Source organism: Cyrtonyx montezumae, unplaced genomic scaffold, assembly GCF_038088225.1.
Source record: "Cyrtonyx montezumae isolate F1298 unplaced genomic scaffold, pur_monq_1.0 scaffold_10, whole genome shotgun sequence".
Taxonomy (NCBI): domain Eukaryota; kingdom Metazoa; phylum Chordata; class Aves; order Galliformes; family Odontophoridae; genus Cyrtonyx; species Cyrtonyx montezumae.
In genome coordinates, this window is record NW_027071826.1 from 9,110,872 (window position 1) to 9,124,192 (window position 13,321).

The window sequence follows — 13,321 nt, forward strand, 5'->3', positions numbered from 1 at the left end:
CACTTAATTCACGTCTAGTAAGGCCACCCCTTGTATAACAATTCAAAGATATGCAACACTCTTCTGTTCAGCTCGATAGAGACATGGAAGGTCATAAATAACTATATGAATTTATTAGGTGAAGTTATTACTTGATTTCAATGTAAGAATTAATAACCTAATTGAGTCTTGGTGTTTACATACTGACACTGGTTTAGCTTGGAAGGAAAAAAGAAAAACCCATACCCTGAAGAATCATCTAAGGACACTGAACAATTAATTGGATCTTTCAGATCAGGAGACCTTTCACTGGCATAAACCCAACACACACTGTACAAGTTAATGTCTGATGGGTTTTTCAGACATGTACCTGGAGACACAACCCCACGCTGCCAGCAGTACTAACAGCCTGCAGGCTACACCCAGCCTGAAGTGACAAGAAAGTGCTTCAGTTTGCCACTAACCTCCCAGGCATAACAGGAACAACTGGAAGTACAGAAAACGGCTGGCACGAGTTTGTCTGACTTACTGATCATTAAGGATTTAATTTTTACAGCACAACCAAGGGATGCAGTCCTCAGGAAACAAGGAATATTGGCAAACTAATATTCCTACAAGTTTTAGACATAAGCTGACCCACTAGTGTCAAAAGACAACAAAAGCTGAATAGACAAATAAACGTCTGGGGGTAGAATGTTGTACTCTTCGTTAAAAAGAGAGCTGTAAACAGTTTGTGTAACAAGACTCCTGGAATGGTCAAGAGGGAAATGCAAGGGAAAATACAAGGCAGAAAAAGAAATTCTCGTCGGCGTACTCAGCATTCCTCTAGAAGCTCTTCTGGAAGAGTTTTATAACAAAAAGATTATAAAAATGTAATTCGGTAAATTACTTTATCACAGTGCAGTGAGCTACATACAGTCACTGTCCTCCTTATCTTTGGGGGATGAAGGCAAATTCAGAAGCCCAGCAACTGACAGTTGTCAAATGCCACAACACTGCAAACGAGAATTGCTCACCATGATCACTGTAGCGCCGCTGTTTCTGGCTAGAAGATATGCTTCTCTGAACTTTGTGATGAGGAGATTGTCCAGTGCTATTATTAAGATCACTACTTGGCCGAACTTTAGCGAGAGAAAGATTGCTGCTGGAGCTTGAATCACTTGCATCCAACTGCAACATAAACAAAATATTAAAACAACACGTTCAGACAAAACACGTCCACCAAAATGTCTCTATCATATGCAAGAAAGTCTGCGACAGCAAGAAGCTGCTTAGAAGTGCAGGCACCAATGCCTAACTATGCCAGTCCCAACATCTGTTAAGTTCTTGTGCAACTGCCTTAGTTGAAGCTCAGCAGAATTTGAAACCTCTGAAATGACATGAAAATCAATCTTTAAACTTCTAACACACTCTCTCCCCTCAGTTCTGTAAGATTTGAACAAGAAGATTTGAACTTTTTAGCAGAAGCCACCAGACTAACTCCTTCAGCAGGGGAACAGAGCAGTTCACTGATGCCTTGCTCACTTGGCATCATGTGGGAAGGTACTCTGCAATGTAAGAACATCTTTAGGCTGACAGATCCTATTCCTCAATTCTCTTAAAATATTTACAGCAAGTACATTTGCAATTGAGCTAGTCAGGACAGTAACTGCTATACAGTCCTTAAGAGGAATAACTGTTGTCCAAGCAGAATAGCTCTTGGTATCCTATAGACAAGAGTTTATTGAATCAGATCATTCTGAGATCACATACAGCATTATTCAGACAGTTCACATCGATGATTAGAAAAAAAATGATTTAAAGTATACTAGAGTAGCATGCAGGAGTGCAATGTCTACAGTCGTTCATTTCATCTTTGCTTCTAATTTTTCTTACTTACACTGATACGTTTGTTTCTTTGTATTTGGAAGAGTTATCCTTACCTCTGATGATTTCCTTCCTAGCAATAAGTACGTAGCTGTGATTTCATCATACTTCATTTTACTAAGGGATTCTTGAATTTCTTCTTGAGAATATCCCATTCCTACCATAATATCTAAAAACAAATACATGCTGTAAGCAACAAACACCTGGATGTTTACACTGGTTGAATGTTCAAGAGAATGGAAGAAATATTTAAGGAATGAAACAAAACAGTTAACTACGAGAACAAAAAAGCCTAATGAAACATCAAATTAGAAGATTAGTTACTCCATCCAAATGGGAAAGAAATATAGTGTGGTGTAGAAAAAATACATCATAAGAAATAGTAACATTCTGAAAAATACTCAATTACCTATTCTTTTCTGGTCCGAGATGTCTAGTTCTGGTTCAACAAAAGGTTTAAGTTCATCCTCCTCATGCCCTGCATTGATCCACCTGTCCTTCATAATTTGCTATAAAGAAAGGTTTTTGTTACTACAATATACTTACTAGCAAAGAAAGTGAGCGGCGGAAAGAATGACTCCCCATCTGTCACATACTAATGGCTGTTCTCATTTTTATTTTCCACAGTAGGCCCCAGCACATATTCAGTTTTGCTTTGCTCCAGTGACAGGAATCTACTGTGCATATCAAAGTGAACAACTGCCCGACCAGCAGTAAACTACCAGACAAATGAAAAGTGAAAGCCCAGTACACAGACAAGGAGCAGCTGGTCAAATCTGACTCACATCTGACCAGAAAAGTCTGTGGAAGACAGTATTTATTTTGGTCTTTCTTCTCCACAATGGCACAAAAGAAGCAGAAGGCAACCACACCATTACCCAGTACTGAATACATCTACATCGCTTTTGTAAAGTTTTGGTTGCTCATCCATTAGCACAGGAATCCAAAGCTAGAGTTAGCTATGAGGAAAAATTAGTACGATGTGTGACGTGTAACGTCGCATTCATTTTGGAAGTAACTGTGGAGTTGGTTCTCTTGTAATCCCTGCAAATGAAACTTAAAAAAAAAAAGTCATGCCCCCTACTGAATTCCCATAGAACCCACTCCAAATAAGCTATTCGTGAACAGCATGACAATAAGTTATTGACTAGCTCAAAAAATTGCAAAATATAATGACTAGCTTACTAAGACAGTTATTTTGGCCATTACCTCTAGAGTGCCTCTTTTTGTTGGGTTTAGCACCAGAAAACGTTTGAGGAGGTTTTCACAGTCTGTGGACATGTAGAAAGGAATCCTGTATTTTCCTCTTAGTACTCTTTCTCTAAGTTCCTTGGTAACAGAAGAAGAGACAGTACGTTGTAAGCAGCACACAACTAAAACATTAGGAAACATGGCCCCTGAAGGCCAACATTTCCTGCACAAAGCTCACCTTTAAGTTCTGTCCATCAAAAGGAAGAGATCCACTCACGAGGGTATAAAGAATAACACCTAAACTCCAAACATCTACTTCAGGTCCATCATATTTTTTCCCTTGAAAAAGTTCTGGAGCAGCATACGGTGGGCTGCCACAAAAGGTGTCCAGTTTATTTCCAACTGTAAACTCGTTGCTAAAACCAAAGTCAGCTATTTTAATGTTCATATCTGCATCTAGCAATAGATTTTCAGCCTGAAAGAGAAAGAAAGGTTTCTAAAATGAACTTAAAATACTAGATTTAAGAGGCTACTGCCCATTTTAACTCATTCTTATAATGCAAAAAGCTGGAACATCTGTTAACATCCCCTTCCTTGCAAGGCCTTTTGATATACTTCTGATTGTTGTTCATATATTCTACTTTAAAATAGTTTGTACAATGGCTTCAGTCTATGGCAGCTGTTATGATAACTGAAAACTGTGCTATTACCATCTGTTTTCTCCATGGAAGTACCACAGCTAACATTTTTAATCTTTGAAGATAAAATAAGAATTCTCTCACTGCTCCTTAATTACATGCCATTCCTGCAGAAGTTTGATAGTACACACAACGTTTAAATATTTTTCAAGTTTGGTCTGGTGCATTTTGTTGTGCTTTTAAATTAGAAAGCTATGACATGTTTAGCTTTATGTAGCAATATATTAATACAAAAGGCACTGTTTCAAGAAAGGATAAGTAAAGGCAGTATGCTTTTAAAGAGGGGAGATCTAGATTAGATGTTAAGGGAACATTCGTTACTCAGAGGGTGGTGAGGTATGGGAACAGGATGCCCAGAGAAACTGTGCATGCCCCATCCCAAAGCCAATTTGGATGGGCCCTGGGCAGCCTGAGCTGGTAGGGGGCAACCAGCACACTGCAGGGGCTTGGAGCAGAGCAGTCTTCAAGGTCCCACCCAACCTAAGACACTCTGTAATTCTACAATTATCATTTTGTGTCAAGCTACAAAAAAATCACCGTTCTGTTTTGTCACCATAATTGATCATTCATTCTGTTCAAGACTGAAACTTGTCACATGTCAATCAAACTAGGTTTATGGACTGATTCTTTGCTTTGATGGTTTGCTTGCTTTTTGTTTGTTTTTAAGACCTCTCAGCTAACAACGACATCAATCAGATTTAAATCTGACCAGAGGGTAAAAAGCTATCTTTCAGAAGTCATTAGATTTCAGTACTGAGAAGCATAATAAACCCTTTTGCTTTTATTTGAGATAGTTCTATATACTGTAAACATTTACCAAAATCTGCTATAATGCAAGCAAAAAAAAAAAAAAAAAGACACCCAAACCACACCCCAAGAACAGTATATGCTACATTTTATAGGCACAGTAAAGATCACACCCACAGGTACAGAAACCAGTAGCTGCAGATGCACACATGCTTTTCCCCACTCACCTTGAGATCTCTATGAACAATATGCTTTTGATGGCAGTACTGCACTGCAGATACTATCTGGATAGAAAACAAACCCAATTATATAAGTGGTATCTCAAAGAAACAGAGTTTTAATCAAAAAGTTCAACATTTATTACTTCTGTAGACAAGTACTTATCAATTCAGAGCTATATATGCAATTACTACAACATATTTATGAGAAAGCTGCTAAAAAACTTAGGTTATTTAGGTGTTTATTATTTAATCTATTTGGTTTCTACCACATTTGAAGGAGGATTTTGTTTTCTCCTGTATGACTAATTATAGAACAGTGGAAGCAATGTCTTACAGAAAGGTTACCGAAGTATTTCCATTCCAATACCGTATACAGTTATAAAAGCTTTCCCTCTAGACTGAAGTTTTCCAGCCCCTGTCCAAAGGTGATTTTTCACGCCACAGCATGGAGAGAAAAGGCATAGAAATGGCACAGCTACTGGAGAAACGGCTGGGGGAAAGCGTGTCTGGCTGAACTCCAATTATACACTGAGACACAACAATGTATCTGACAAGAGCTGAGTATGGTATATTTTGTATTCTGTGTAACAGTAGGAAACAATGGAAGAACTATATGCCCCTCAAGTGTAACAGAGTAATTTCTTCCATCATTATTCCCAAATATCCTCAGGTCTTCCCACTTTATGTAACTGTATAACCTTCTTACACAGCCGTCCTAGTATGCTGCTTTAGAGCTACAGGCACAGAACTTCACATGCAGAGAAAAGTTGGATAAGGTCATATTGTTACACGATGTCACAAATGCTGTCAAAAGACATGTTAACGTACTGCATGTGTGTTCAGAATTGAGACAGATAATTTAAATTTCTTAAAGTACGTTGATTGCATGTAAAAATAATTTGTTTTAATAATACGCTTAAACGCATTTCTATTCTGTGTTGAAGATTAACTTCTCTAGCACAGAGAGATAAGATGACATTAATGCTACCAAAAGTAACTCATCACAAAAGTAACCCAGCTTAGCATTACAGTCCTCCTGCATCTGTAGGAAGCAACATTGCTCTCTAAGTATTTAGAATAGATGAAAGCTCTTGGCAGGTCAAAGAAGTGTCCTACCAGTCATTTTGCATTTGAAACTTCAGTAATACTGTCTTAATCTTCGTGGCCCTGCATTACCATATCATACACAGGTGCAAAATGCCATATCATAAGCCAAGTATTCAATGAAAAATTGAAATACTTCTGCTTCCTACGCTTCCATTCTGCTTTCGTTCCTCTATGCACCGATTCCCTCCTTCAGACTTCCAGTTTGCTTTCTTCCAGCCACTAAAAGAGACGAGTTTTCCCATCCCACCACTTGTATCACCACCCATGAGGTTATCCACCCTCTCCTCCCTGCTACCATTTCCCTGCCCCAGTCACAAGTTCCCATTTCACAGGTGCTCCCAAGCCTGCCAGTACCACAAACTCCTCATGCTTTATTCAGCACTGCAGCGACACAGCTCTATACACCGCTTGCTTCTGAACAGCTTTTACTCTGCTTAAGAGCAGGAAGTCTAGCAGATTATCAATCAGCTGTTTTCTCTAGGGATACTTCTGAACTATTCTGCACTGCACAAACTGCAGAAGCAAGTTAAATCCAAAAGGAAGGGAAATAACGCAATACGTGTAAGAAAGATTAATGGCAGTCAAAACTGAATGAAGAACAACAAAGTACGGCTTCGCTGGGTTGAGTTCCTTGCCTCCCACGTTCTGTCACTTGTTCCACTGCAAGCCCCCTCGTTCCCAACCTATTAGTGTGAGAAACCTGCTGATACTTGACAGGTGGGGAGAACAGGGCAAGAAACAGGAGTCTCCTAGCTCTAATAACAGGAGCATTTCAGTGCATTTATCTGGAGGAATTAAAAAAAAATAATGAAATCTGTATAATCACAGGATTTTAAGATCAAGATGGAACACGTTATCTCCAAGGAGACAAACTATTCTTTGTAAGGATTAGCTGATTGAACAGAACAACAAGCTTCCCATGTCTCTTCCACAGTGCTAAAATGAGCATTTTGTTTCTTAACTGGAATATACAACGATAATATGGATCTTCTGGATTTTTTATTTTCTTGTCCTAATATATGCCACTAGCAAAACTCTGAACTGTTTCTACAGGAAAGAGTGGGAAGACTGAAGGAAACCACATCTAATCTGATACAGTAGAGGAAAAGAGGAAAGTAATACATATTCATTTTCTATATCTTTGGTGGGAGGAGAACACTCATTCACCTTCCCCTTGTGACATGACTCCATTTTTGCATCAATTCTTAAGCAGATAGGCAGATTTCTTCATGGAGAAAAGATGGTGAGACCGAACCAGAACTGTCTGGAAGTCTGTAATGGGGAAATTAAAACTAGATGACGTTAAGAATGCAAAACATTCTGGATTTGGATTTCTCATACACTGCTGCACAAAAGGAAACTGAAATGGAGAACTGCAGAGCATGGCTGTATTTTCAGTGTTTGTACCTTCTAATGTGCTTCTTGACAAGCATGACTGGAATAACTTGATCACTGTCTTACACGTTGGCTTTTTTTTCCCTGTTAAAAAGACCAAGTAAGCATAACAAAATGGACAAAAATGTATTTGTATATTTTTTTTGTAAAGACAAGGGAATTACAAAATCCAGCTCCTTGTCTGTTAGAGGGAAAAGCTAAAATGCCTCCTCAGATAAAACACAAATGTTTTATGCCTAAATAATGTCTACAGAAAGAAGAAACAGAATCTTAAGATATAATATAATCTATTTTAAGTACTAAGCTCAATACCATGGCACAACCATTTCTGCAGTTTAAAGATGTCCCTTTCTGTTAAACTAGTTAGTGAATTTAAAAAAAAAGAAATCCCTATTCTGTCCTAAATCTATCTAACATTAGAACAGCTGCACTGAATCAGATAAAAGTCCTGCACAGAGCATTCTCCCTCCAGCAATGGCAAAAAAGCTATATGAAGCTATTGTGAGACTACAGTAAGGTAGAATGAATGGTTTTATGACCCATAAACCCAGTAAGATCTAGTTTCCTTACACTGTCCTGCAGTCAAAGTCCTGGTGTAGGATAAATGTCAAGCTCTGATCAAAGCTTTCTGATTTCTGTCCCACATGCACGCTCTTCTCTCCAGCAAAGTGTGATGAGCTCACACTATAGCTTCTATCTTTAGGGTATTACTACGGTTCTTTCTTCTCCCCCCAGACACTCCTGCTTTTGTTGCTCTCAACAACCTATCTTTGAGATCAAGAGCCTCTACAACCCGTTGAATTCAGCAAACAGTAAAGTCAGCTATTGAGGAAAGAGGTAGCTGCCTATTCCACATTTCTGAAAAGAAACTAGAGTCACAGAAAGAGACTTAAAACAATGCAGCAGTTTGAAATGCAGCCACCCATGTACCTTTATGAACTGCATTTATCCTATTAAAGTACAGAAATAGAACAGTGAATCTGAAGTAGGAACTGATGGGTCAAACATTTCAGCTTAGCAGTTTTATCTTTTAAATTCTTTTCCTTTATATTTGTTTCTGAAGAAGGTGGGTGTGTGGGTTGTTTTTTTTTTTGGTTTTTTTTTTGAGATTCCTATATCCTATACTACCCACATTTTCCCATAAAATTAAAATACGTCTGATGTGTTCCCACAAGTCTTCATATAAGAGTTGAATCCTTAAAGAGAAAAAAGGTAAATGTGCAATGGAATTACTGTGAGATCCATTTCCGCACAGCTCCTGCTACGAGAAAGGTAGCACAAAGATCAGAGAACTAATTCTCAGCATTCACATGCAAGGGAGAACAGTGAATCCTTTGAAGATACTCTGAAGACAGGTGACATTACAAAGAGAAAGGTACTGGCTCGGGATTTCAAGACAGCTAAAGTGGAAACAACTGTTCCACAACCCAGCACAATTCATTACACGTATCCCAGTGCATGGCAAAGAAGAACATAAGAAATTCTTAATCACAAAGGAAAGTGCTCTGATGGAATACTAAATATAAAGACAAGGTACTATTACAGAGGGAGAAAAAATTTCCTTACGCTAATGCTCAGTCTAGCAAACACAAATCACAGCTCCTGAAGTCTGCAGTTGCCTTTTTTTATTATCAGTTTCTTCTAATCCTTTGCAAAAATAAATACAAGACTTCTTTATTAATTCTCACATTATCCGAGTTATCCAATGGGACAGTAATCACATAAGCATTTACAAGTCTCTGCACAAGAGCAGAAGAGAGAGTATGTTGGGCCAGTGAGATCTGCAAATGAAAGACCAGATGCTACAAGAGGATCTGGACCTTTAACTAGTTATGTAGAAACACTTATGTTCAATTTTGGTGTACTGTTGATGAGAAATGCCTTTCTAAAGATCACTGAAATTCCAGCATTTTCGCAAGTTCAATTTATCCATCACAAAGAACACTATATACTAACAAGCCTAGAAATTACCCTTCAGTGATGTTTCAGAACAGCTGTTAAATTGCAACTTTCCATACAAGTGCATGGGTGAGAATAGGTGCCTGCTCCAGGCACTGCCCATGTTTGCTCCTGACCTGGTTTGCAGTGTTATACTTGAACAATCTCCAAAAGGTTGCAGACCAGCTGAAGTAAGAATATATGAAATCAACCCAGAGGAAATGAATTTTGGAACAGAGTCCATCAAGCGGTCACTGTGTTCTGGCACTCCCAGACACCCTGGCTCGAGCACTAAGGAAGCCAGCACTGCTGAATGGACTCCTAACCCCTTCAAAACACTGCCATAACCCAAGTTTCCTCTCACTGAGTACTACAAGTCCACATATCCCAGTGAGCATTGCTAGGAGTCAAACACAAATGACAGCTGTTTCATCCATTTCAGCATTAAAAACAAGGTAGAAAAAGCTGATGTATAAGAATGTTATACATACCTGTCTAAATTTAGCTCTTGCTTCTTTTTCCTTCATTCTTCCATGCGCAACCAGATAGTCAAATACCTCCCCTATAATTCAATAATGAGACATGTTAATGCCAACTCAAAATGCAGAGATTCCTCTCTAGCAGATACCCATAGCAACTTCACTGGAATGACTGTATTACAAGTTGAACTCGAGGTTAAGATTATAGGCTAGCCCAAGGGAATAAGGCAGAAGAGAACACAAACATCATCATCTCTTACACAAGAGAACAATAAGGTTTAATGAAAGACTGGATATAGACAAAAACATTTCCTTCCAGTTGTTTATGACAGAAAAGAAATGGCAGTACTTCTGTTTTGCAAATAGAGGTGACTTGCAGTGCTTCACAGACTTTCTCAAAAGGGTTCCTTTTGCACTGCAAAAATAAGCATCATATATGAAAGTATCTGATGATAGCTATAAATATGGTTATACCAGCACTGTAGTTTTTTCTTTGTACTTGCATATGAAGTATTTTAACCAAAACAGAAATCTTAGATTTAACCTAGGCCTGAAAGAGGCATTCCCAAAGGAAGAACCTGGCAGGACATTGAGATGACCCATCACACAAGCACGTGTGGTCAGTAAGAGAGAAATGTTATTTCTGAATGTACAACCCAAATGCTGTATGGCTGTGGGTGCCTAAAGGAGACTGCTAAGACAGCATACAAAATCTTTTTCAAAAATTTTGTTTTTCCTTCCTTTTAAACCAAACTTGCCATTTTGTAACATGTCAGTACAGGCTACATTTGAGCTGGAGGCACAACCAACTGGCTCACGAAACACTCGCATGTTGGTGAAAGCACAAATCCTTACTAAAAACTGTCAAATACATAAAAAGAACTCCAGTCAACACAAGTTAGCATGCAGTTTTTACGATTCTTCATCAATGAGCAAAATTAATATAAATTTTAAAAGTGAATCAAATATTTAAATATCCTCTACTGAGCAAGAAACTGCTGTTTTGCAGATAGCCACCTCACAAGGAAAGTGCTGAGTAACTTCACATTTGTTTTTAAGGAAGAAGAAACTTCACCAAATTGAAATAATAAAAAAAGCAAGAGTCATACAGCAGATAAAGCAATAACTGAGCATTCTGAGGAAACATCAGGATTTTCTACAGAATACCCTTGCTTCTCTCATAGCATTATTACTTAACACCCAACTCAGAACATTCTCTCAGGTACATTTCACAGCTGTTCCTTCAGAAAATTTGAAGCAGCAAGGCTGAATGCTTTCATAACTTAGGTAAAATGATGCCAGATGAGGAATTACAAGCAATTAATGCAAAATACTGCAGTTACTGGAATACAGTTTCCCACATCCTCCAGCCAGATTTTACACAGCTTACATGTGAGCAGTCTTCTTGGTAAGGAAGAAACAAAACATTAATCCTTGTCACTCAGATAACCAGCCATGTCTGCTTTGAACGGCATCACAGGTGCACAGAGCACTGCTCACAGCCTTTCAGAGCAATATACATTTCTCCATCATTCTAAGTAAGACCTCATTACTTCAGAGAACTTTTGGCCCTTCTACCTCATGGAAACCAATCACTAGATGGCAACAGGACTTTGCTTTTAAGTGTAGCACCACTGAACCGCAAAGATGCCTTCACAAATCTGTACTGGCCAATATCACAACAGCATTTTACCATGCTTGTTTCTGTTTATAGACAATGCTTGGCTGAACATTCAGGGAGCTGCTGGGCAATCTGGGGATCCTTTACATGTTTTACGATAATTAGCTAACCTTCACATAATCTAACAATTCAATGTCAATACTTATCTGAGAATAAACTATTTCCCTCCCAAAGTTGAAGAAAAGGCTCAACTATCTGGATTCCCAGATGCTGAAGGGTCACATTGACAAAGAGTGGGCTATCAGGTTTTAGCCAGCCAGGAGTAACTTAAGCCCCAGCACCTTAATTCTAACTCCTCTGAAAATATCTGACACTGCATGATGCAGACTTTTCCTCCTCTGCAATAGAGAATAAACATTTCAGTTCCTCCAAAACTTCCCTGCTGAAATGGAAATAGCTAGTATAGTAATACCCAACAGCAGAATGTCTGTGATGAAGGTATGTCAAACACCACCACCACCTAAAGAAAAATGAAGTTGCAGAACTCGTGCTTTTGACACATCTCATCTAATATTTTCACCAAGTATCTTTTACAAAAGATGTCACAAGTCCTGGGGAGCTGGATACAATAAAAGGCTGGCATTTGTTGTAAACAGGAGCAATCAAAGGCTGAACAAAGACTCAAAGATTCCAACTAAATTTAAGTTGTAAAATGAAACAAAGGTTACTAAATTCCAGTAAGCTCAGAATTAAGGTTTTCAAGATATCAAGCCTGAACGAGTTCTTGAGACTGCTAAAGACTGCTTAAATTTGTATCCTACCATGACATTAATATTTGCTAAAAATGAAACCAAAACATTAAAGGAAAAGGTATTTTCTGCCTCTTGGCAATTTATTTACCTCTTGGCTCTAATAACAAACTTACTTACCCCCACTTGCATATTCCATTATTAAATAGAGAGTTTTTTCAGTTTCAATGACTTCAAATAACTTCACTGGAAAAGAAAGCAATTTATTAATCAATCAGCTAGTTGCAGAAGTATTCATGTAATTCCATACAGAATTTTGTTGGAGAACAATAATTTGCTTTCTGCTTGACAGTATCTTAACACTACTCTAGAGAAGCTTTTTTTCCTCCAATATCCCTAAATGAAAAATATTCCAATATATTTGCTCAATTCATAAAGATCAACATTTTGTAATAAAAAAAGACTTCAGGCTATGAGGGAAAAGCAAGTAAATTATGCAGAATTTCCACAAATCTGACTGTCACCACTGAGTGTCAGCAACAGCCATTTTCACACAGTCCTGGAATACATGTTGACAAATAAGTTATCAATCAGTTTGCTGACCGTACTATAACAGAAGCGTATCAATTAAGCCTTAAAATCCTGAACAACTTCTTGACCATTTCTTGTTTTGGCACAGAATTATTTTGATGACAGACTGAATTCAGTAAAAATCATTACTCAAAAGATGCAGAGTTATTAATAAGCCAGGTAAATAAACCAGTTTCAAGCAAAAAGGTCAACATTCTTTGTTATGTTAATCAGCTATGACAGTTATGGTATTATTATTTTTTTACTGCTACATAACAGTATATTAACTTCTTAGTGCAGAACCTTCTTTTAAGCTTATGTATTACATGAAATAAATAACGTACCTATATTTGGATGATTTAAGATCTTCATTATTCTTACTTCTCTAAAGAGCTGAAATAAACATAAAATATGAAATATGTTAATGAAAGTAATAAGCAACACCTGTTCTTCCTAAAGCCTGACCAATGAAATATACTTAATTTTAAACACAAAGAGCAAACATTACTGTTAGTATTTCAACAAAGGTCATTAAATTAACCACTTACTGGGGGTGAAGAGCTAGCCTGCTTCTTTCAGGCCTGCTCCAAATCCCTCAAAAACCTGAAAACACCCTCAAAGTGCTGCAGGTAGCTCAGGAAACAAGTGATCTTAGCCCTGTGGTTCTCAGACTTCGGGGCCAGAAGACCAATTTGAGCCTTACAGCAGCTCCTTACAGGCCACCACACGTCATACACATTCATATCTTCACAGAAAATCT

At 38.0% G+C, this 13,321-nt stretch overlaps 2 protein-coding genes across 11 annotated transcripts in view; one reads left to right on the forward strand and one right to left on the reverse strand.

The window, feature by feature from the left end:
* Positions 1 to 13,321, forward strand: part of XRCC3 (X-ray repair cross complementing 3) — a 421,446-nt gene that overhangs the window by 187,560 nt on the left and 220,565 nt on the right. The gene's annotated exons all lie outside the window — the stretch shown is intronic.
* MARK3 (microtubule affinity regulating kinase 3) overlaps positions 1 to 13,321 on the reverse strand; it is a 65,630-nt gene that overhangs the window by 21,364 nt on the left and 30,945 nt on the right. For all 10 annotated transcript variants that reach the window (XM_065750024.1, XM_065749989.1, XM_065750006.1 and 7 more), the window contains exons 4-12: positions 12,906 to 12,954; positions 12,172 to 12,237; positions 9,634 to 9,704; positions 4,709 to 4,765; positions 3,275 to 3,511; positions 3,055 to 3,174; positions 2,255 to 2,354; positions 1,902 to 2,014; positions 996 to 1,149 (exon numbers count right to left, since the gene is read on the reverse strand). In XM_065750024.1, coding sequence (XP_065606096.1) covers positions 996 to 1,149; positions 1,902 to 2,014; positions 2,255 to 2,354; positions 3,055 to 3,174; positions 3,275 to 3,511; positions 4,709 to 4,765; positions 9,634 to 9,704; positions 12,172 to 12,237; positions 12,906 to 12,954 — 967 coding nt within the window. The remainder of the gene's footprint in view (positions 1 to 995; positions 1,150 to 1,901; positions 2,015 to 2,254; positions 2,355 to 3,054; positions 3,175 to 3,274; positions 3,512 to 4,708; positions 4,766 to 9,633; positions 9,705 to 12,171; positions 12,238 to 12,905; positions 12,955 to 13,321) is intronic.